Source organism: Pieris rapae, chromosome 2 (genome assembly GCF_905147795.1).
Source record: "Pieris rapae chromosome 2, ilPieRapa1.1, whole genome shotgun sequence".
Classification (NCBI taxonomy): domain Eukaryota; kingdom Metazoa; phylum Arthropoda; class Insecta; order Lepidoptera; family Pieridae; genus Pieris; species Pieris rapae.
Window position 1 is genome coordinate 2,929,091 of NC_059510.1, and position 23,635 is coordinate 2,952,725.

General features: G+C 32.0%; 2 protein-coding genes and 1 long non-coding RNA gene across 4 annotated transcripts; all 3 read right to left on the reverse strand.

The window, feature by feature from the left end:
- Window positions 1–1,562: 1,562 nt before the first annotated feature.
- LOC110995328 lies at window positions 1,563–5,471 on the reverse strand. Its single transcript, XM_022262437.2, has 6 exons — window positions 5,423–5,471; window positions 4,961–5,021; window positions 4,374–4,565; window positions 3,940–4,038; window positions 3,487–3,584; window positions 1,563–1,907 (listed from the first exon to the last, which is right to left on the reverse strand). Exons 2-6 carry the CDS (start codon window positions 4,994–4,996, stop codon window positions 1,730–1,732), a joined length of 603 nt encoding a protein of 200 aa, XP_022118129.2. The 5' UTR covers window positions 4,997–5,021; window positions 5,423–5,471; the 3' UTR covers window positions 1,563–1,729.
- A 2,816-nt stretch (window positions 5,472–8,287) lies between these two features.
- On the reverse strand, window positions 8,288–11,385 carry LOC110995330. Its single transcript, XR_006751265.1, has 5 exons — window positions 11,333–11,385; window positions 10,792–10,983; window positions 10,310–10,414; window positions 9,776–9,873; window positions 8,288–8,510 (listed from the first exon to the last, which is right to left on the reverse strand). It is a non-coding gene; the product is annotated as an uncharacterized LOC110995330 (long non-coding RNA).
- A 1,255-nt stretch (window positions 11,386–12,640) lies between these two features.
- On the reverse strand, window positions 12,641–19,965 carry LOC110995336 (protein spaetzle). 2 transcript variants are annotated; one of them, XM_022262453.2, is made up of 6 exons: window positions 19,809–19,965; window positions 16,654–16,771; window positions 15,507–15,628; window positions 15,012–15,125; window positions 13,854–13,954; window positions 12,641–13,593 (listed from the first exon to the last, which is right to left on the reverse strand). In XM_022262453.2, the coding sequence occupies exons 1-6, from the start codon at window positions 19,839–19,841 to the stop codon at window positions 13,419–13,421; spliced, it is 663 nt and encodes a 220-aa protein (XP_022118145.1). In that variant the 5' UTR covers window positions 19,842–19,965; the 3' UTR covers window positions 12,641–13,418. The 2 variants fall into 2 exon arrangements, with proteins under 2 accessions (XP_022118145.1, XP_022118144.1); XM_022262452.2 differs by having other exon boundaries at window positions 15,507–15,655.
- Window positions 19,966–23,635: the final 3,670 nt, after the last annotated feature.

A 23,635-nucleotide genomic window follows, 5' to 3' on the forward strand; every position in this document is an offset into this window, starting at 1 on the left:
GATTAACTAGCATAACTAATATAACAATACTTCGCTGATCGCTCGGTATAATAATTATTGTAAACTGATTATTAATTATTGTTAAATCCAGCGTATAAATTCTACAGATTAGAAAGACTAAATTAACAGATCATGATAAATAATTTACATATACATACATACATTTTGACCTTTACTCAATCTGTGGATGAAACACAATACCATAGATATAGTGCGTTTCACGAGATAGTTCCCTTCCTCGTTAATTTGGTGGTTTGGTATTTAGACAAACCAACTGGTTTTTCTAAATACCAATCAGTATACACTCTCTGTCGAGTTCCATATTTTTCATCGAATTTTTAAGAGTTTTGTTTGTTTAATCCTACCAAAAACACTAAAAAGTGGTGCAAGGGAAGATGGTCTTGAAAGTGATATCATTTTGTGAAAAAGAAAAATCAAACAAAAGTGACCACGATGAATAATATGGAGAGATAGGCTTTATACCCAATGCATTATTAATTTTTACATTCTATTCTATGTCTAGTACGAAAGATCAAATGCAGAATTAGATTAAAAGTAAAAGCGGAAAAGTCGAAAAGAAAGTCTTTTTATCAAGCTGGTGCGTTCAGATTAAACAATGACAGCGACATCTCTATGATGGTACGGAACTTTTTCGTAAAAAATATGTACACAGCTGTCAATAGATGTCTCTATCTCCAAATTTTTTGTCAAAATGCAACACAATAAAATAATACAAAATAATAATTTTAGGCATTATAATTACTAAAATTGAGCCGACTGATTAAGTTTATATTACATTATAGTTGTTAAAAAAACATATTACTTCGTTCCATCCGGGTGTCCTCTCAAGTATTTTTTAAATTTCTGATATCATTCTTCTTGCTTCCGCTGCCTCTGCGACCCAAAGGTGACTTAGACCCTAAAGCGAAAAGCTTACTTTTCAGTACAACTTTCCGCCAGTTGCTAGCTTTCTGGCAGGTGCAAGTCGAGTGGAATTCCCAATGAAATTATTTGTCTCTACACATGACATCACATTTTTTGTTTTATTTTATGTGATTTTGGCAAACGGATCGGAGGCTCAGCTGATGTTAAGTGATACCGGCGGTATTTGGACAATTACATTGCCAGTAGGGTCGGAAGTGCGATGCCGGCTTTTTTATGAATTGGTACCCTCTTTTCTTGAAGGATCCAAAGTCGAATTGGTTCGGTAATACGTCAGTGGGCAGCTGGTAAATACGGTAGAATGCGATAGACCTTTCCGCTCGGCAACTGACTGGACGTAGACGATTCGAATGTATTAAGAATTTGTATTTAAGAATTTGTTAGAGGAGGGTGCTGGTACTGGGGACTTATCTCCCAGAGGTGAGAATACTACTCCATGTGAGGCCCAATATGTGCTTTGTAGAGTTGCAAGCGGTATTTCCAAGTCCGAGATTGCATAAAGCATGGTTTCGAATACAGACACAAGTTTATTTCGGTACTCGTCGACAACTTCCCGAGAAATCCAGTGTCTTTACATCTGAGTATCCCCAATCAGATATGACGTATGACATATTGTACGTAAAATATACTCCATTTTATAAGCAGACATTTTATTAATTTTTTATACATAGTAAATTCATATTAAACAGTGGTTTTTGATTTTGGTTCTCTAAAACATTAACAAAAATCGAGTAGATTTCAAACCATTTCATATGAAACGGTGACGTTTATGAAGTCAAAGGCGTATTCATAGTTGGAAAGCCATGCAGGAACAACAACTTGGTACTGATTGAGGCAACGCTATGACTTCGTCATAGTTTTTACTAAGCACGATCATACGTGTTTCCATATACTTTTGGACACAGTGTCCCGTAAAGCCTCGATTGAAGTTTACCAAGCTTGAGCAAGGAGCATTTTGTGCGTCCCTGAAAACAGATAAAACTATGCTAAACGTCATAGTCATAATATCTTTATACATTTAGGTAAACATGTACACTTATGAACGTCAAGAAAAACAAATTCAATTAATCGTAAATTTACATTTACCACCAGTTCGCAAGTCAAGGGCGTAGAGCGGGTAAGAAGAACTGGAAGAACGGTGAACAATACGTAAAATTATAAATATATATTTTTATTATATTTTTTGTATGGGTATCTTGAGCACTATTTGTGAATATTATAAATGTAGTAAATATGTTGTTAAGGGGTTGTTAAATATGTTGTTGGGAGGAATTCACAATGTCCGGATACGTTCCAAATAAGCTTATTTGTAGGATAAAAACTATTTTTTGCGTTTCACGACTGTCAGATAGCGCGCGTAATAAAAATGCCAAGTATCTTATTTGGAACTTTTATCTTTCGAATAATTTATGTGTTGCATAGCTACTGGTACTTTATCCATACATTGTGAAACAGGCCCCAAGACTAAGAACTACCATATGACATCGTTTGAATTGTCAAAATATAGGAAACTGAACAATTGAATTTCTGTCTGTGTATATTATATTACTACGTGTTGGTAACGATTATAAAATAGATAATTATTAATTCCCGCTATTTGCACCAAGTAATTAATAACTGTCAAATCATTACTGCTATGAAACTTAAAATTTGTGAACGGAAGAACACTGTAACAACTAAAGACTGTACGACAGTTCTGGAGACTAATTAATATACCCTGTGTGACTAATGTGAAGTGACTCGTATGTCAAAAACGTAATGGTTTGACACACTGGAGTCCTAATTAGCGCAGTTTCGATTGCAGTGGAAGTTCAAGTCTGTCGCACCAAACGATAGCTGAAAAGCACTTAAAACGTCTCTCTAGTCACAAAAATGTTATAAATTCGCATTTGTATCTGTTAAAACTAATATGTTTTTCTACGACATATTTTCATCGATTATTTTCGTCGATTACCTATTTTATATTCATTCTGTGAAGATTCATTATATGTTATTCTAATGTTAGTATAACGTATAATGTATACATAAAGTTATACATAATACTTATAATAATAAGCTTCCAGAATCTATATAATTAGGATAATAAGCAGCTCCAACCACGAACATTGAAGTCTGATCGCCTACTAGCCTGTAGACAATAACTCGAAACAAATACCTAATATTTTGTTAGTAGATATCTAAAACCGAGGTTGTAATGCCGCTGTTTTTACCACATCATTTTTATTAAAAGGTGTTTCTGAAAATCGAATACATTTTTTAATTTTACTCGTTTCTGATCTTCCGATCTTACAATAAGTCACGGGATATATAAGGACTATACTACTTTACTCGGAGCTTTATTTATTCGGTATTAGAAGCAAACTATGAGAACGTGCCTAGTTCACATTAGGCAAATTTTAGGACTTAATTATTTCTCTTCTCTTTTTTTCGAGTGCGGTTTTTTTTTTAATTTAATGTTCACCGTAATTGTCATATATTTTAAAACAATACATTCCAACTTACAATATACAGTAGACATATATAAATAAATGGAAATATACTTACATACATATTTCTCCTCTGAACGATTGAACCATGTTGCTTTCAGAGTTTAATACTAGATGCCATTCATTACCAACTTTCACTGCCTTCGGTTGGATAAACTAAACATATAACTATATATATAACGCTTGAATTATAATAATATTTCTAGGTTTTTCTTCTTAAGGACTACTCGTCTATTCTGCATCAATTTTTAGCACTATTTGACTTTTGTCTCTGGTATAGAATACACTATAAGAGCCACAGATAGACGTAAATCAAGTTGTCCCATTTTATACTTGACAAAATAAGCATAATATAAGAATGATACCTGTAATAAACTAACTACTAACGATAATCTGTAGAAAATAATTTTTTAATCATCGAAAATCTTAAATTTTGAGATTTTGTCGATTATTAAGTTTTTATAGTCTATTCTTAACGAATACAAAAGTAATATACAGTTATATCCCTTACAGTTAATCTCGAACGGCACAGATTAATTGCTCTACCCGCGTCCATATGTTCGTCAAATGTAGCTTCACGATCTTGATTAAAAGTCATTTTATCAGCAATCTAAAAAAATATCCCAAATGAGAATGTAACTCAAAACGATGGTGCGTCTTGTTTTAGTTTTGTTTTAAGACAAGAATTGAGTTCGATCATGTATCTTCACTACCTTAGCAGATCGCAGTAGAAATGCATTTGTAATTGGAATACTAACTTTGAATTTGCCTCTCTACTCAAAGTTCGCTTTATAAATCGTTTCACCAGTTAAAGGCGTCTTTATTTGTTTACGACAAATTTAATTACTATACATAGATAGTCTTTTTCAGGTACGTCTTATTGTCATAACGACAGTTTTACGTGTCATTCGATTTGCATCTATTTAAACGTTTATATTAACTTACCAATAAATTTATTAATTTTGAAATTTCATCTTCCGGAAAATCGGGAATTTCCTCACAAAAATCGAGATTAGCACATTCATCGGGAATTGTCATATGTAACTTTCTATCAAATTGTACACTATACAGTGTACCTATCGATTTGGGGAATTTTTTTGTTATATTTACTTCAATTCCAAAACTCTGCTTGAAGCTCTGCAAATTAAAGTCTCTATAATAAATTTTCGTTTCAAACCGGATTCAAATTACCTTTAATAGTTTTTAGTACGAAAATAAAGTTCACCCAATATTTAATTTAATTAAGGTAGGCAAATAATGCCAGCTTTATTTATACTTGCAGTGCCTTTATTACTATCCTTTCATCATAATTTCTTTATCTGGGTATAAATTCTATAAACTGTGAATATTGTTTTGTATTATATTATGTATATAATAAATAAATAAACTTTTAACATGAAATAAATTTTGTATTTAACTTCCGAGGTAAGATACTTAAGAACGTATACTAAAATACAATATCCCTATGATCTTTTTTTAATTATATTTCTATAAGGAACTTAATAAGTACTACTATTTAATAATTAACTTACCAGCAACAAAATCACCATTACGTGAATATTAATCATGGCTTGTCCCGATAAATATTTCCTCCTAAATGCAAATTAATAGTATATTACTATGTATAAATCAGTATCGTTAATTAATTAAGGACTTTTATCATTAAATAAGTTTATTAAATGCGATGAGGATAAAACAAAATAATGCAAAAAGGAATTTTTCCACTTTGTGGAACCAGCTGCCCACTGAAGTATTTCCGAACCAATTCAACTTAGGGTCTTTCAAGAAAAGAGCGTACTAATTCTTAAAAAGCCGGCAACGCACTCGCGAACCCTCTGGCATTGAGTGTGTCCATGGGCGGCGATCACTTAACATCAGGTGAGCCTCCTGCCTGTTTGCCCCCTGTTCAAAAAAAAATTGCCATAGTGATTTTTTCCAGATATGTGTAAAATAAGTGATAAGCAAATATTTAAAATATACTAGGAAAACCTTACCAATGCAATCAAAGAGATTTTTTCTTGTATTTGTTTAGTTCGGCTGAGATGACATTTATTATATACAACACTTCTAAGGTCTTACCCTCCCCTACTAAGGTTGTCATAAGAAGTTATTAGTCTCGACATAATATGCGTGGAATATTATGAATAATGCGTGTCTAATATCTAATAAAAAGTCTAATATGCGTGGTCTGGAACGTTCTGTCACGCGGTAATTGATTGGGATCTTTTTAAAAAAGATTTATTGATTTTTTTCTTTTTTTTTTTGCGATTGAGGCGTAAACTAGCTGATGTGGTCTCTGGCAGAATGACCAGCGCTGTGGAACACTCTGCTCCTCAGCATAATGCTGAGCCAGGGCCATTTACAGCCACAGCACACACGCAATATATGCTTGAGACAGGCTGAAGGGGAAAAGGAAAAAAATAATTTACCTCTCTTTATATCTTTTATTTAATTTTTTCTCTTGATTACTGCTGTGTTGTGTATTTATGTGTGTGTGTTTTGTTTGTAATAAATAATTTGTCTATTGTCTATGTCTATGATTTCGATATAGGTATATTGTAAATTCACAATGGAAATAGCACGAAATAGAACAGTTAAAAATATGTCTGCTCGGATAAGAGTTAGGAGAACGACTGACTTGTTGGGAAATGAAAGGTTGTTGTTGCAGGGGAAGAAATGATGACTTGGGAGTTGGGTATGATGCGGGATGTGTCAGCAATATGGTATGCATTGAGGAGTTGTAACAGTTCGGAACAGTTTAAAAAAAAACCTTAATACGATTTCAGCGTATTCACAACTCTAGCTAATTATTTGCTTTTTTGCTGTTTGGCGAGGCTTTTTAGCCAGCAGTAGGTGTAAATTACAATGCTCTTGCAAGCTGTTTGTTAAGTCTCCTCGTTTGGGCTTTCTGATTCAAATCGGAAAGGTTAAAAGATTATATAATACTTATCTTGCAAATTATATCTTTATTATAAAATAAAAAACAACAATTACAAAAAAATTCTGTTTATTGTAAAAAATTATAATTACAAACATTTTTTTTAAATTACTCGAGTTCTGAGTCATCGGACCTCCAATTTCTGAACCTACTACTGAATCTACTTAGTTCTATGGATCCGTTATCTTAACCCACATGAAATTCACGAAAATAGGTCGTATATTTTCTGAATTAATGATATCCAGCATGGGGTATGGAGTTGGTCATAGACTTTTCTGAAACGACTTAGAAATCATGTACACGAATTTGATAATACTGACTATGTAGGTGTGTCGGGGGACCTTGATTGGAACACCTCCAAGGGATTTTCGCTGCAGGAGTTGCGTCTAACTATTAAAAAAAAAATTGTAATGAAATTCGTAAACAAACCGTCCATTTTCTACTTTTCTATTGGTTATTTCAGTGACATTTTGCATAAAAACGATTTTTAATTATCGTTTGTTTTTTAGCATGAATAATCGATATATAAAAAATAATTGATTTTTTATTAAGTCGAGTATTTCCTAATTTTAAAGTTGTAGAATAATACCTCCAGCAATAATTATTTTTTTGGACAGCTCCGGCGCTGCGGGAAATACAGCCCCTCTACCCTTGCGTTCCAAACAACAGGCATTTTATTCCAGCCTCATCCGCTATGGCTTGCATAATGGCTGTGCTTTGCTACAGCTACTCTTCCTCCGCGCCTCCGATTTTTTATATAGACAGACAAGATCACGTGGATGTTCGAATTATGTGTCTAAGGGAAACAGAGAAGATAATTTTGTTATTAAATGATTTGATTTGATTGAAATTAGGGGAGCCGCGACTAAAACTAACATATCACATCTGCAAATTGCTCAAAATAAAAAAATGAAATTGCTTTTCCATGATCCATACTTCATTTCTACACAAATAATCTACAGAGAAACAAAACTCATTAATATAAAACAATTATTTCAATACAATACCAGCTTATTAACCTACAAAATTTTAAATTACTAATATACACGCTGACATTTCTTTCAGTAAAATACATCAAATTCAGAAGCGCAGTTCATGACGTTCGACGCTCGTCGTCAGTGAATCTGATTCTACCTAAGTATAGAACCAATTACGGCAAAAAAACATTGCTGCAGCCAGGTGAGAAAAGGTAAATAAATGTAGCTTATTTCCCTCACATGTTTATTAAGAAATCTAAGTACAATAATAAACGGCGTAACTTACTACATGAGAAAGTAAAAATTAAAAATAAATTAGTTGTTAATTAATTAATTACTATTAATTGCAGCAGGCTTATGATGGCAGAGGTTGTCTTTATAAGTTCATGATATTGAAATCAGCTTATAAAAAATTGTTTCATCTAAAAACAGATGAGGGTATATTTTTCTAATCCCGGATCTTAGACTATTAGTGAGTACAGCACTGCATGGAGATGCATGCATATAATTTATGCTTTATTTAATTGTGCAAGCGATGGCCCTTGCTACAGGCTAATTAAGTCTTCTCTACCATGTCAATATAAATGACCGCGAAACTGAAAATCATTCCACATGTCAAAAAAAAGCATTTCGATGCTAACCGAGGCTTTAAGGAAGGTCTCTTCGAAGAGAAAAGTACTGACAAAGGGTGTTTTTTAAGCGGAAAACGCGCAGTGGTGTGTCTTCTTGGGCCGATACTCATCTTCAGCAGCCCGAGAAATACCTGCCCGACCTGTGTAAAGATCACCAGTGCTGTCGTCCGCATAACAATGAATGTTGCTTGGCTGTATTTATGACGTATGAGATATTTTACGTAAGAAATATATGTATATAAGATGAATTATATATATGAAATAATACAACTTATTCATTCATTAGCAAGCATTTTTTTAATACATAGTGAATATTATTAAAAAAAAACGGTGACGTTTATAAAGTCAAAGGCGTATTCATAGTGGGAAAGCCATGCAGGTACAACAACTTGGTAGTGATTGAGGCAACGCGATGACTTCGTCATAGTTTTTACTCAGCACGATTACACGTCGTTTAATACGCTTTTGGACACAGTGCCCCGAATAGCCTCTATTGAAGTTTACCAACTTTGAGCAAGATCCATTTCGTGGTTCCCTGAAAACAGATGAAACTATGCTAAACGCTGAACAATACATAAAATCACAAACGTTATAAGTAACGAAAAAGTTGTGAATGTATGTGAATTTTGATCACTATCCGGAAATAGTATTCTTTGTCTGTCAGAAAATTACTAATAAAAAACTTTAAATTTGTGCAAATAAAAACACCGTAACAACTACAACAGTGTTTGAAACTAAACTTTTTAACCAAAAACATTTTATTGAAAGAAAACAAAAACAAAAGTTTAATTTTCCTTAAAACTAAACGTCAAATCTGATTTTATTCTTATTTTTTCTATACAACCTCATTTGACTGATATGAATAAAAATAGTATGCATGTAAGCAGATTTGAATATTTTTACATTAAACAGACGACTAGACAGTCTGGAGACGTAGTAAGATTCCCTCAATGACCACTACATGTGATATGACTCGTACATAAAAAATCTAATAGATTTGACATACTGGAGTCATACTTAGCGCAGTCTCGACCCAGAATCCTATCTTGAATCACGAAATGCCAGTGCAAGTCTCTCGTTGGCCACGATAGCTAAAAAGCACTCAAACGCCGAGTTAATAAAATTGTATGTTTTCCTACGTCATCTCATATGTACGTGTGTATTGTATAGATACAGTATTTTTTTTAATGAGTTTTTTGGGGTTACATAAGTAGACAGGGTTCCTTTGAGTATTTACAGTAATAGAATAAAATTAAATGTAAAAATACGAGTCGTTAAAATTATTTGCCCCATCCCTCTCCTTAACTAAATTGGTACAGTGACGTCATACTTATGAAAACAAACCAACTTGACCAACTACTGTTGATCGTCTACTTGCCTGTAGAAATTGATCATGAAAACCACCGTATCCTGTCGCTGTAAATCTTAAACCTAGGTTGTAGCGGCACTGTTGTTTCTACCTACTTGTTACTAAACTCAAAATTCTAAACATTTTTGACACACGGATTTCAGATTTAAGGCTCAGTTCAGATAGAGCCTAATTCTGACTATATCAAATATTCGAAATTGTGCTGATGAATTAAAAATAACATAGTTAAGTTAGCATCAAATACTTTTTTCTTAACATTTATATGTTGTACTAAATTTTTTTGTCTTCCCTTTTTTGTGAGAGTATTTTTATATTTTTTTTGCAAATTTGATGTCCACCGTAATTGTCATATATTTTAAAACAAGACGTGCGAACTAATCTAATCTGTAAAGATTAGATATAGACTTATAAATAGATATAAATATACTTACATACATTCTTCTCCTCTGAACCATTGAACAATTTTGTATTTAGAGTTTATGACTAGATGCCAATCATCATCAACCTTCATTGCCTTCGGTTGGAGAAACTAAATATATAACTCATATATTGTCGCCTGAATTATAATAATATATCCAGTTGTTTTTTCCAAAAGACTGCATGTCTTCTTCATGAATTTGACTATATACTTTGACTATATAGGGTATATACACACAAAGACATAAATCAGAATGCCCCGTTTTATCTTTTACGAAATATATCATTCTGCTGTCATGCCAGTTATATATAACTATAAGTAGCAGATGCAGCTCTGATAAACTAACTATTAGCTATAATGTTATAAATCATAACAATGTAAAAAAGTAAAGTAAAGTCTTAAATATTATTAAACCTTAACAAGTTCAATCTACTTATAGAAAGTTTTTTTAAATCATAGAAAATATTACAGTTGATAAACTTTAAGATTTTGTCGAAAATTTAAACTCTATATTTACCCAATTAAAAAATAATATATAATCCCTTACAGTTGATTTCGACCGGCATAGCTTAATATCTTCGTCATCGTCCTTCTCCGTGTGTGAGAAAACATTTGTTTCATGATCCTGATTAAAATGGACATTATCAGCAATCTAAAACAAAATATTTCAATTTATGTTATTAAAAGAGAACATGATAATGTAATACAAAACGATAGTGTCTTTTGTTTAATTACTGGTATAATATTGGTCAAGAGCATGGACAAGCAATCGTTAATGTATCCTCACTTCATAAAGAATAGAACGTAGTTGCTATGATTCTGTAATTGAAATATCGTTCTAAGTTTAAATTTGCCTTTATTCTAAGTTCGCTTTCTGAAACGTTTCACAAATTAAAAGTAAAGGGTATTTTTATTTATTTATTTCAAATTTAATGACTATACAAAGAAAGATAGTCTTTTAGCAGCAACATTTTAATGTCTTAAAGGCATTATTCGTGTCATTCTTGAATTATGGTTATATAAACTTACCAATAAATCTATTAATTTTGAAATTTCGTCCTCCGGAAAATCGGGTATTTCCTCACAAAAATCGAGATTAGCACATTCATCGGGAATTGTCATATGTAACTTTCTATCAAAATGTACACTATACAGTGTACCTTCCGATTGAGGGATTTTTTTTGTTATATTTACTTCAATTCCAAAACTCAGCTTGAAGCTCTGCAAATTAAAGACTTTATAATAAATTTCCGTTCCAAACCGGATTGAAATGACCTTTAATAGCATTTTTTACAAAAATCAAGTTCACCCAATATTTTATTTAAGGCCGGCTATACATATACATTGCAGTGTGTTATTACCCTTTTATGATAATTTATTTATCTGGTTAATATACATTTTTTAGTGAAAATTATTATTTTTTTACATTATAATATAAATAATAAACTTTCAACATTTAATACATTTTATATTTGAGTTCCAAGGTCAGAAATAATATAATAATATTCCGCAATAAATATCAGCTAAAAATATAATATGTCTACGTTCTACTACTAAATATTTAACTTACTAGCAACAAAATCACTATTACGTGAATATTAATCATGGCTGTCCCGTTGAATATTTCCTCCTAATTAAAAATTAAAAGTATGTGACTACATATACGTGTATAGAAATCATTATTGTTAATTTATTAATTAACGAGTTTGTGATTAAATTTGTTTAATTAATGCAAGATATGTTTATTTAATGAGGATAAAATGTAAACTGCAAAAAAGGAAAATTCCAAAATGATCTATAATGTAACAATTTTTGTAGATATGCATAAAATAAATGATATACAATTATTTAAAATATACTAACAAAGTAAAGCGAATTTTTCATTTTATTTGTTTTTCCTTAAGATTTAACATTTTATCCTAGACGAAACAATTAAAAATATATATTTCGGCCAAAGGGCTTTTTGCCAAAGGGCGCGCGAGTGGGTAGCCTTTTAAAATTTGATAGTACTTTCCTTAGGGTCCCGAAGTCATTTTTTTTAGAAAAACTTCAATTAATAATGTCAGCTAAAATTAGCATCGAATCAGGATTTATTTGTATTAATAATGTACTATGAAGTGAGTTATACATTTGATAAAATATTGAGTTAATTATATTGTATTATTTTACACAATCGCAGATTTTTTTTTTAATTAACCTCAGTAATGTATATGCTGATTTTATTTGTTAACCTTTCCTTAGCTTGAGTTTATTTTAGTTATTACCGTCACAGTGCAAGTCAGTGCATCTTAGGTTTAGGTACATTTAACAGCTAACGACAACTTGACATGGTTTATCCGTCGCTGTCACTGCTCACTTAATTGTTATGCAAAAACTATTAAAGCAGATACAATAGGTATACTTAACAGAAAAAAGTGAATATATATAGGTAGTAACTAAAGCAAATTTGTAACTATCTATGAAGTGTTTTTTTAGAATTCAGTATTGTAATTTGTATAAGTATACTTTGTTTAGTATGTTATACGTTATACGTATGTCTACGCTTACTATTTTTAAGCGATAAGGCCATCCGTTGCCTCCTTCATAATTTATGTTATCTGGTTGTATTAATACCTACTATTATTGCAACAAAATGATAACGATCAAACGCTTTTTTTTGTAAATTTTATTTTATAGCATTTTTTCTCATAGACCTACTGATCTATTTAACTCAAACAAATGACAAAACAGAACTCCTTAGATAAAAGTATTAGTGACGGTGAGGCGGTTCTTTACATTCGGAGGCCTACTTTGGGTCACTGTTAAATATTTTTACACCGTAAAAATGAAGTAACAAGAGAAATAAAATTTGATTAAGACAGATAAATAAAAGAACCGATATCACATAAATATTTATTTACATAATTATTGAAATCATTTCATCAATAACTGAACGAAACAATAATATTTTAAAAACGCTAACTTTAACACACATGGCAAAATTCAAATATCTACTAAAATACTTAAAACTGTTAAGTAGTTTAACTTATTTTAATCTAACTCATATAACTTATTGTAGTAACAGCGCTTACTCTGAATATCAAATACATTGAATATCACGACCAGAAATCTCTGATGATTTGGCTGACTATCTGATAATTATATTAGGCTATGCTACACTTTTCAAAGAAATCGATTTTTATATATTCGTTTAGTACCAGCCTTGTGATGTATTTCTATCGCGTGTTCCTGCCAATAACCGTTCGTATACAAAAGGTATTCACTAGAATTAACAAACTAAGAATTACGAGCAAACAATGTTCAAGCGTATAACACGACGTAACAAAAGTGGGAGATCCAATCAGCTTCTGTATTTTCCTCATAAAAACTAATAATTACATGGCTAAAACTTTAAATAAAATTACAATATCTGATATCAACGCATATTTATAACATACGAAGACGAGGCTTAACAATCTTAAAAACACTCAAAACTTGGAGTTATGTAAATCAAGAAGTAGATTAAATAGGCCGGACTCCACACTGCGGGACATTTATTTTTAGAATCAGTTCTAGGTCCCTTAATTATTCGCGTTAATCGTTAATTTTGTACTCAACAGTACATCAGTAACTCGCCTATGCCAAAGACTGTATCATAAAAAAATAGTTTTCATATATCAAACAGCCTTTGCGACACACGAGCAACAACTGGGCACTTGAAAGGGTCTTTCAATGATTTCATTTTTGTCGTTCAGTGCAATCATGTTACGTAGAACATATTTCTGTACGCATGATCCTTTGTAGCCCTTCTGGAAGAAAGCTATGGAAGAGCAGGTAGCGTTTTCTCCTCCCCTGTAAATATATCATTCAATTATCATTTTATAAATAAAAATATCTGAACGAACTGACTTCGTGGAACAAATACACTAATTGATGTTATTTCAACTTTTCTACGTATACACATTTCGTGTTGAAACACGAAATATTTAATTGTATCGAATTTCAGATTTTCCTCACAATTTGGGCAGTTTCTCGTACGTTATATGTACTGTAAAAATAAGATATTTCTTTGATAATATAATTAATAAGATTTGATTTATACAAAATTTTACCTGCATATTTCCACTCGAAATGTTTGTCGCGGTTTTTGCTTGTCATTAACTATCAGGAACCAGTCCTTGTTGATATCTTGAGCCACTTTGGGTACAAATATCTGAAATACAATATTTTTTAATTAATTTTACTTAAATCAAAGGTGATCTGCCGTCTGTGTCTGAAACACATCGTCGACTTTTTGGGTCTAAGGCATATACATCGCGATGTGTACTACTCCGTATAAACGACTGATAAATGCGGAAATAGAAAGAAAGTCCATCGGTGCTAAGCCGAGAACCTATGACCAGTTGGATGTAAGCCGCAAGCTAGTCACTACTGCTCCACTGTTATTGCTTTAAGCCTTACCAATATAAATATATGCAATGATATGAAGTACGATTGTATAATCATACGGAACAGATATCGCGATACGACTCCGGTGCCTTTTGTATATTTCCATGGCAGTGAAAGTTGCATTTATATTTATGGTCGCTTTATTTTATTGATTCACACAAGCAGGCGAGCTTAAAGTTTTCTTTGGCGTAAGGTCAAATGATAATTGAGTCAAAATAAGCTCAGTAAATTTGATAATACATATCCTTGTCGACCAATTGGAAAATTTGTAAATCCAATTTTGATAATTCGAAAGTAGTACCACCGCATTATTGTATTTTAAAATATAGGTGTTTTGATTGGTTTGTTTTTAAAAGGTGTATAAGTAAATTAAAAATAAAACACATATTGAAATTGTTGTGTTGCAAGAAATTATGTAGAGAAATTATCACGACAATAAATTATGTGTTATCGCACGAAACATATACGGACGGTGTTATTTCCGCTTTGAATAATTTTTCACATTATGGAAAGCGGCGAAAAATAACCAAATTGTCTATAAGACAATGATAGGCATTGGATACATGTCGTATTGCTCTGGAACACGAAACATAACACACGGGAGGACGGTTTTTTTGCTAGTTCCTGAACGCATATTTATGATGTTTAATAATGGAAATTCCCGTGGTTTATATTTCACAGGATCTATATCCAAAGTTATAGTCTTCATTGCTTCTAGTTGTATATTCTATAGAAAACATTTTATGCATGTAGAAGTCTCAGGTCAGGTACCAGAATCAGACATAATATTGTTCTTTATTTAAATATCAAAGTGTTCTTACCCTTTCCATAGAGGAACATAGATCTATAGATTCTTCTTCCGGTCCTATTCTCTCAGCGAGTTGAGGAGGCTCTAGTACATCTTTGTTAAACTTTAATTTGTTTTCATGTTCAATCTGCAAATAAATTATTGGATTAAGGTTTTGTTGTCATCAATTTCTATGATAAATGCATTAGTAATGTTGTTTGAGTTATATCCTGCTATAATCCTTAAAGACGTAATTAGTAAAAGAAATTTGGTAATTCTCGGTTCACAAATGAAGGCAGAGTTCGGTTCTTTAATGAGCTAACGTGGGGACATAGATAGAGGCTTTTTCGATACTCACAATTTTTAATGTCTGTGTCTATGGCTGCCACTAAGCAGCCCGATGAAGTAATAATTGTAGAAAAATAAAAAAAAACTAATATTGATCTAGCCAGCAGCTACCTTTGCTATATTGTCTACCTTTTTACTGTGGTATTCGTAAAATCATAATCAAACAATAAAATAACTTTACCTGTTGAATTGCACTTGAAACGATATCCGCCGGATAGTTTGGTATATCTTCACAAATGCCCAGAGATTTACAATCGTCGGAGATTTGAGAGAATATGTCTACATCAGACCTTGATGTTAAATCTGGGAAAACAATACTGCTGTCCATTACTGAAATATTAAATAACTTATATATAACTGCAAATAAATAGCACGCTGATTAAAAGTACAATTTCAATTAGCAAAACTCTAGGGCGCTTAAACAGCCTTAACAAAAGTTTTTAAAGTGAAAGTCTTCAGAGATATATTTTTTATAGACCACTTAAAATAAAGTGATAACCGGCACCTGTGAACACCTGCAACGCTAGCGGGCGTGTTACCGGCCTTTTAGAGAACGCTTTTTCATAAATAAACGCTCGGTTTGAACATACCTCTACTGGCTGGGTTATGTACGTGAATTTCGTTTTGTAAACAAATATATGAGATATTTTATAGTAACAAGAATCACTAAAGAAACTAACTTCGCCCACGACCTTAGAGTTGAAAGTCGATCGTGACTCATAGAATATTTTTTAACCTCCATATGTTAAAAGTAAGTCTTTAACTGTTAAATTTACTTAAAAATATTCTTGTACAAGCTCTAATAATTCTCTGACGCAATCAATTTAATTCATTGTTATTGGTTATCAATGTTCTAAGCCTTTGATGCCTACTTCCACATGGGGCGGAGAGCGGAGGCGCGTAGCGTTATAATGATATTACAATGAGATATTATAACTGCTAGACGTTATGTATAGTAGCTGAATCTGATTTCAGAATGTGTGTAATGCCCAGAACTGAGACCCATTTGTATGTGCATAATGAACGGTTCCTTGTAGTGAAGGAAAACAGGTAACTGGTATATCTAAGATTCTAAAAATTTACGTGTGTCATGGCCAACTTGAAACGCGATAAATGTGATTATTGGCAAGGGTGTTATCGATTTTCACTTACAGCTTAGATGCTACAATAAACTCTTGCACATAATACATATATATTGCGCAAACACAAACATTCGATCCTATTTATTGCTCTTGTTATGCAGGCTGCACGCGAAACAACCAGTTTTTTTGACACTCAAGTAACTTGTAAAATGCGTTTTTATACAATTACAGTATTAGTTTACATACCTCGCCTATTAATAAATGGCTTCACAAATCTGTTAAGAATTTTGAATGTACCATCTGAGGGGATATTTGGTGATTTTCCTGTCCGCCACTCGGTTTCTTGAGCTTTATAGCTTGTCATCTGTAATTAGATTACAAAATGTAATTTAAATAACATTATTAATTACCATATATATATAATTTATTATCACTATATTTGTTGTCTTCTTACTCGTAACTTGGAACACTAAGCAAGCCACAAGCCAAAAGCTTGTCCCTTGCCAGAGAAGTATGGAAAGAAGCATCCTAGGTTTCACACAAATCATAGGAAAAGAACTGTAGATCTCCGAAGGATCACCAACTGGGAAGATGCAATGACTACAGCCAAAAGGCTTAAATGGAGATGGACAGGACACCTGCTCAGAGGTCAGAAAGCAAAATGGCCGAAAAAAGTAACTCAATGGAAACCTCGCTACAGTACCAAGCGAAGGAGAAGAAGACCATGTGCGCGATGGGCTGATGACTTTATAAAAACTAACGGTCCTCTGTGCCAAAGACTTGCCAGGGATAGGAAGCACTGGAAACAGCTGGTGGAGGCCTTTGTGCCACAAAGGCAAGCTGTATAAGAGGACAGCTGTGCAATAAAACCTTAAAGAACTTTCTTATATACATATATATTTTTATAAACTTCTCTTATATTAGTTGTAATAAATTTGCTTTGAATTTGAATATTTGTTGTCTTTAACTGAACCCATTAAGTCGGGTACTTTCGCCTTCAGGAAGACCCTCTCGATGTTCTTAACTACTACATTATAGAAGTGTTTATTTATTCTTAGGAATCAATATTAAGAATTATTTTAATAAACTACTTAAAAATTCTTCTTGATACACAGTGAGAATGATTTCTTACTAGTTAAGTACTCTACATTTGAAAAAAATAATATACTATGTTAAAGCCTTATGCTGAAAAGCACTAAATGCCTTAACATTAAGAAAGTGGTCATAATATGTCAGTATGTCAAAACATATAATGTAAAAGCTTCCCCGCTTTAAGTAGCATATATATCACAGAAGATTTATTTACATATTATGTAGATGCAGAAGCAGCATTACAAGATTTAGTGTAGATAAACTAAAAAATAATCTTTATCCTTAGATGATTAAAAAATGAAGCCCCACAATATGTTACGTAGTCTTTTGCAAACTTAAATTTTAGATTGTTATTATTTTACTTGAATTTAAATTATTTATTCATTCACACTTCGTTGCAAAGAAACACAAATAACACAATACATAAAAAATACAAGGGATGCAACGTGATGATGAATGCAAGAAGTTATATAAAAATATATATATATTTATCTATAGAACCTTAAAAAGCTAATCTTAAGGATTCATGAATAGCTAATAGCGATGCAATACAAAAGAAGAGGAGATACAAGAATTATATAGGTCTTTGATCAGGATATGATAAGGTTAGGACTTCATTTAAGCATATAATATTTTCCTCAATATATCTTATAAGTAACAATCACTATAAATAAATCAAGTAGTTGACAAGCCCTTGTACGTGCCAACGCTTAGTATTTCAAGGATCGAACCCGATTTGACTATTTTTAATATTTCCACAAATTTATTATGACAAAAACGTATTTATATATTTGTAATTTTGAAAAACTCGTTTGTTACAATACGTTTTAAACCATAACTTTACATATACAATTATATTAAATGGCGCACTCATTGTAAATACATTCCAAGGTTTCCTACGTTAAATATATGTATATATATATATATATATATATATAACATTATACAGCTATTAGTATTGAAGTAATATGTGAAATAAAGAACCCAAATTTTAAAAACTACATTTCGCATTTGTGTTAAAGAACAATTTCAAAGTACCCTTGAATACTTTCCCTTTTTTGTGTTCTTTAATTTTGTTTACAATTTGTTTAATCAAAAGTTTTTGTTGCGAGTTAAATGCAAGAACATGGTTGAGCATATTTATTTATTTTATTTAAATACATAGTTTAATAGTTAAATGAAACTGATTCGATACTGTTTTATTTTACATATAATTTAATTTAGGTATTGTGCATTTTAGGAAACTTATTTCGCAAGAGTTTGTAACTTTAAAACTTTTTAAAGAGTTTGTATCTTTTTTTTTTAATTTTGGTACATGTTCTTCAGATATAATTATCAAATCAACGTATACAAAATATTGTAAAGACTACTTTAAAAGAGTAAGTATGGAGTTTCTTGTCCATTATTCTTCGTTTGAAACTACATTTTGGAAGGGGCAATTTTTTTGCAATTTTTTTAACTTGTAATTTTGACTACCAAAACTGCCTTTTTAATATAGGCCTATTAAAAAATTGAAATAAATTCCTTTTTTATTTATTCTAATATTAACTGACATTCATTTGGTCCCATAGAAAATCTCGTGCGAATAACGGTGTTTATTATTTCTATAGCAGTTTAATTCGATACGCATTCATTTATTCACGATGCATTATGTATATCGAAAGAAAGTGGACGTCACTCTTACTTTTATAGCACGATAGCAAAACCTATTAATGAATTTATAGCGGCAATTTCAATCTTGAAAATAGTCGTCTATTTAACTAGGTTTAGCTTACTGACAAGGTAATTCGTTAACTAGGAAAGGATTGAACTAATATGACATTTCATGTATTTCATTGAAACAATAAAAAATCTGCGAAATTCATGTTACTCACCCACGTTCTATGTCGCTGATTAAATTTGGACAAGTCTTAAGCCTCTATGCCATAGAGTCTATGGTTTTATGTGATATTTTATTAAAATTAGAAACTCGAAACAGTAACAGTTTTGCCGGCATTCGAACCCAGAGCCTTATCACTCCGCAGCTATAGTGGCGTATACTATATTCTTAGGAAAAATTACAATTTTTTAAACTTAAATCTATTAAAATATTAATTAATGTTAACTAAATTATAAAGAGTTTAATTAAATATGCATTTGATCGCCTAATGGCGATGACATTTAATTAACTATTTACATCAAATAGACTTTGTAACTCACAGTTATAAAAACTCGTTTTTCGTTTACCTAACATTAAACGTATTCTTGCCATTTAGTGTGAATTCACTAGAACCTTGATAAGAAGTTAGTAATGTACATTATTTACATACCAGAGAAATCCAAAATATGTATTTCCAGGCCATAACTAGGTCGTGATCGTCATCCAATAATGCACGTAAACTTATCCATATTACAATAAAAATACACTGCGGAAATGTACACACATTCACCTGGTACAGCGCTCAAATGACAACTGGCCGGTCGGAGTTGACCAGCAATTATCTGCGACCACTTTACGATGACCTCTACATTGCTCAGGTTTTGTTTGTTTACATATTGGTATGTACTCGCCAAAGATCTTGTCTGAATGGTTATCAACATTTGTTATTTTCATGTTTTTTATGTAAACGAGGCCGCGCGAAGGCAAGAGCTATCAATGAATAGGTGATAACGAGTAGCAGAAACTCTATACCTTATGTTGCGATATTAATGAACGGTGTGATAAACTAATGATCTAATTTAGATAGGTAGTGAGTTAAATGTAGTTAATACTTATATTAATTCTTTGTTTAAATGTAGTAGGTACATTGTACATTGGTAAGTATCTTGTACCATAAAAATCATGTGCGTATGTATTTAATATTCTATGGAGTACCTTAAATTGACGTAAATAGACTTGGCTATGGTATTATGAATTTTCCTGTTCTCATGTGCAAATAAATTTGTTTCATATGTGTTTTATGGTACACTTTTTAGAGTACATAGATGGTATAACAATCTTATACTAGGACAAAACGTTTGATTTGCGTTAGATTTTAATGTAATATTCCAATGTAGTCTAAATATAAAATAAATTGTAAAAATTAATGCTTTTCCTCGTTCATATTTTTCCCTAAAGAGATTTTAACTATAATAATAGTTTATTTGCAAAGAATGTGGTACATTCGGATTAATCTATTATAAAAATAACAACACAATCAGGCATAAAAAATAGGTTTGCAAATGTCATATGAATTATTATCTCTATCTCTATATATACAAAATTCTCGTGTCACAATAGTTGTTCCCATAATCCTCCGAAACGGCTCGACCGATGAAATGTTTTATGCATATACAGTAAGTCTGAAAATTGGCTACTATCTATCTTTTAAACCCCTAGGTGATAATGGCACACAAAAAATAAATAGTTTTTTTGGCAAATTTTTATGTTTTTATTTTTTTATTATACAACATACAACCCTTAACCTTTATCTACCCTCTTCGAACAACCCTTATTTTTCTTTATTAATTAAAAACATAATTTGAACTCTGAGGTTTACATAGAGAAAATCACAGAAACGCCAAAAAGTTTTCATCCCGGAAAACCGAACCCTTCAACACGGCGGCACAAACAGCTGTAGTGGTTTCCTCGTTAGTTATAGGCAAGTTTCTTTAAATGTTATGAATAATTTTTGATGCTGTTTAACAGTCATAACTGCTTCTAGGATTTATAAACTTATAAACGGAACTGTAATGTCTCATTATGAACGAAACTAATTAGATTCGATATTGGGTATAATTGTCTATGACTAATTAAAATAAAATACAGTTGAAGTAATTTTATGTTGTATCAGAACGTAATTTGTGCTCAGCAGTAAAGTTTGCGTATTTAACTAATGTTTAGAACATTTGTATGGGACTTTTTTTAAATCCCCACCTTGATAGGAGTTTTAAACTTTCAACGCGCATGAATACAAACCATTTTCAAGTTAAGTTAAGTATATTGAGATTACATTTATTCAAGTAAGAAGTGTGTGTGATTATATTTACATATTTATATATGTATGAAATGTATACGGATACAATCCATGCAGTAATCCCATTCAGTGAACCTATGAGGAAATGAAATTTCCAATGACGTGTATCAGTTTGCAGTTAAAATATTTTAACCATTAATTAGCTTTATCATTTTGCGGTAATGATGAACGTACGTCAGTATAGTTTCAAAAATAATCAGTAAAATTCTATAATTGTCGTAAGAATTGAATCAAATCAAAATTTATTTATTCAATTTAGATGCGACTTAAGGCATGCTTATCAAAAACGTTTACAAAATTTGCGAAATAGCAATACTACGCCATCTTATATATATTTGTTAACTTCCGGGAATTAAATCCTAAATTGAAGTCTAAACTAGAATATGTTTTGTCGTCTGTTCTAAGAGAATATAATTTATAATTAATATAACAAATTTAAACTAAAAAAGAGAGAAATATGGTAAGGTTTTTACAAACAAACAAACAATAATAATTTATTCATGAAGGTAACATAATGTAGATTTATGAACGTCAAAACGTTCATTCTCAAATCAAGGGCGTAGAACGGAAGAGAAGAACTGGCAATAAACTTTCCGCCACTGTTTTTAATCGCCAATTTTTTTTACACAACGTTTGAATAGAGCTGCAACTAATACACCATGTTCCATATGACATCTTGAGTAATCAAGAACAATAAAATAAATTAAAACCAAAGATTTGTCCTCTATCAGCAGGAGGCAGGAGCAATAGGAGCACGCACTTACATACAACTAGTAGAAACAACTAATATCACCGCATACACGAATTCAAGTACGACCAATCACCACAAGTAGCACCCGTTCACGAGTATGACGCATGGCCAGCCATCGGCCCCCTCGCCATATTTTCAGGAGAGAGACATCCCGACGCATGGACTACGCCACGCCACGCCAATTAATTATAATAACAAAAGTAGGTATTTTAATACGAAAATGTTGAAAATCAGCGTTATAAAAGTACAACTAAAGCCGTTAGGCTTCAGCCTTAAGAGAAAGTGTGCGAAATCAGTATTTAATTAGTTGAAACTTGTTTGGCTCTCTCCACTCACCTCCGCGTTAATACACCATGCAATGTCGTGAACTCGTGATGCTAAGCGTATTAATTATCCTATAATATCTTCGTAGAACTAATTTTACATTTGACTACTGCGCATTATTGCATTGATAAAATCTGTATGACTCTCGGGTTCTCTTATATTTCATAGATTTTGTTCATTATTGAAATATGATTCTTATCATCGACCTCACATCTAAATTTTTCCCAACGCTTTCTACGATTAATTTAACTCATTAAGTGCTATTTTCTAGGTTCCGAGTGGAGCGGGGTCATCTTAGCAGTGCCACCCACTCGGATCCGTGCGAGCTCTCAGATCCGAGTTTACGGCACCCGATGTGCTGTAAGCTGACCACTCGCTTCCGAAAAATGTTTTTTTTATTATTAATTATAATAATAATATACATTCAAACATATTTTCAAACATTCATATTAACTTAATCAAAATTCGCCATTAAATGTTTTGGTTTCCGGCTATTACTTTGTATCCATAGTTTAAGTATTCAATGTGTTAGCAATTATAGAATTTCGCCAAACCTTATGCGTCTGCAAAATCAACTTTCGGAATCTCTGATCAAAAAACCCAATTGCTATAACAGATATTGATGCGATAAAAATACTTCCTATAACTATTGTACGCAGTCAGGACTTTACGCCCGACGAGCACAACTGAATATTAAAATATAGTTTTTTCCATAATACTTCGTTGGATTTTCCTGTCGTTTTCATTGTTTTTATATAAATATATTAATACATATTAGATTAAGAAACGTACGTGTCGCAACTTGACAGCTACCAACTCTTTTACTTATAACGGGTAAAGTCCAGGGTAAGCGGGGTATTAAAAATGCATGGTTTCGTAACGTCCCGAATAAAGCCATTGTCCAGGTACTGCGACTGCGAAAGAGTTGCTGCATCTGGCACAGGACAAGACATGCTTCACGAGACTGACGCCCTGATCCTTATTTCTCAGTAATGGAGAGAGGCGGAAAGAAGAAGATTAATTTACAAAACTCACGGCCAAGTGTGACGCCCGTATGTCAAAAACG

What these genes read in the sequence shown, in the direction of transcription:
- LOC110995336 (XM_022262452.2), bottom strand. Translation starts at nt 19,841, where the DNA reads ATGGCCTGGAAATACATATTTTGGATTTCTCTG. An exon ending in TTTCAAGTGCAATTCAACAG is followed by an intron (nt 15,126 to 15,506) that starts GTAAAGTTATTT and finishes ATTTATTTGCAG; the next exon opens with ATTGAACATGAAAACAAATT. An exon ending in TTTCGAGTGGAAATATGCAG is followed by an intron (nt 13,594 to 13,853) that starts GTAAAATTTTGT and finishes ATATATTTACAG; the next exon opens with GGGAGGAGAAAACGCTACCT.
- LOC110995328 (XM_022262437.2), bottom strand. Translation starts at nt 4,996, where the DNA reads ATGATTAATATTCACGTAATGGTGATTTTGTTGCTG. An exon ending in CAAAATTAATAAATTTATTG is followed by an intron (nt 4,039 to 4,373) that starts GTAAGTTAATAT and finishes ATATTTTTTTAG; the next exon opens with ATTGCTGATAAAATGACTTT. An exon ending in TTCAGAGGAGAAATATGTAT is followed by an intron (nt 1,908 to 3,486) that starts GTAAGTATATTT and finishes ATCTGTTTTCAG; the next exon opens with GGACGCACAAAATGCTCCTT.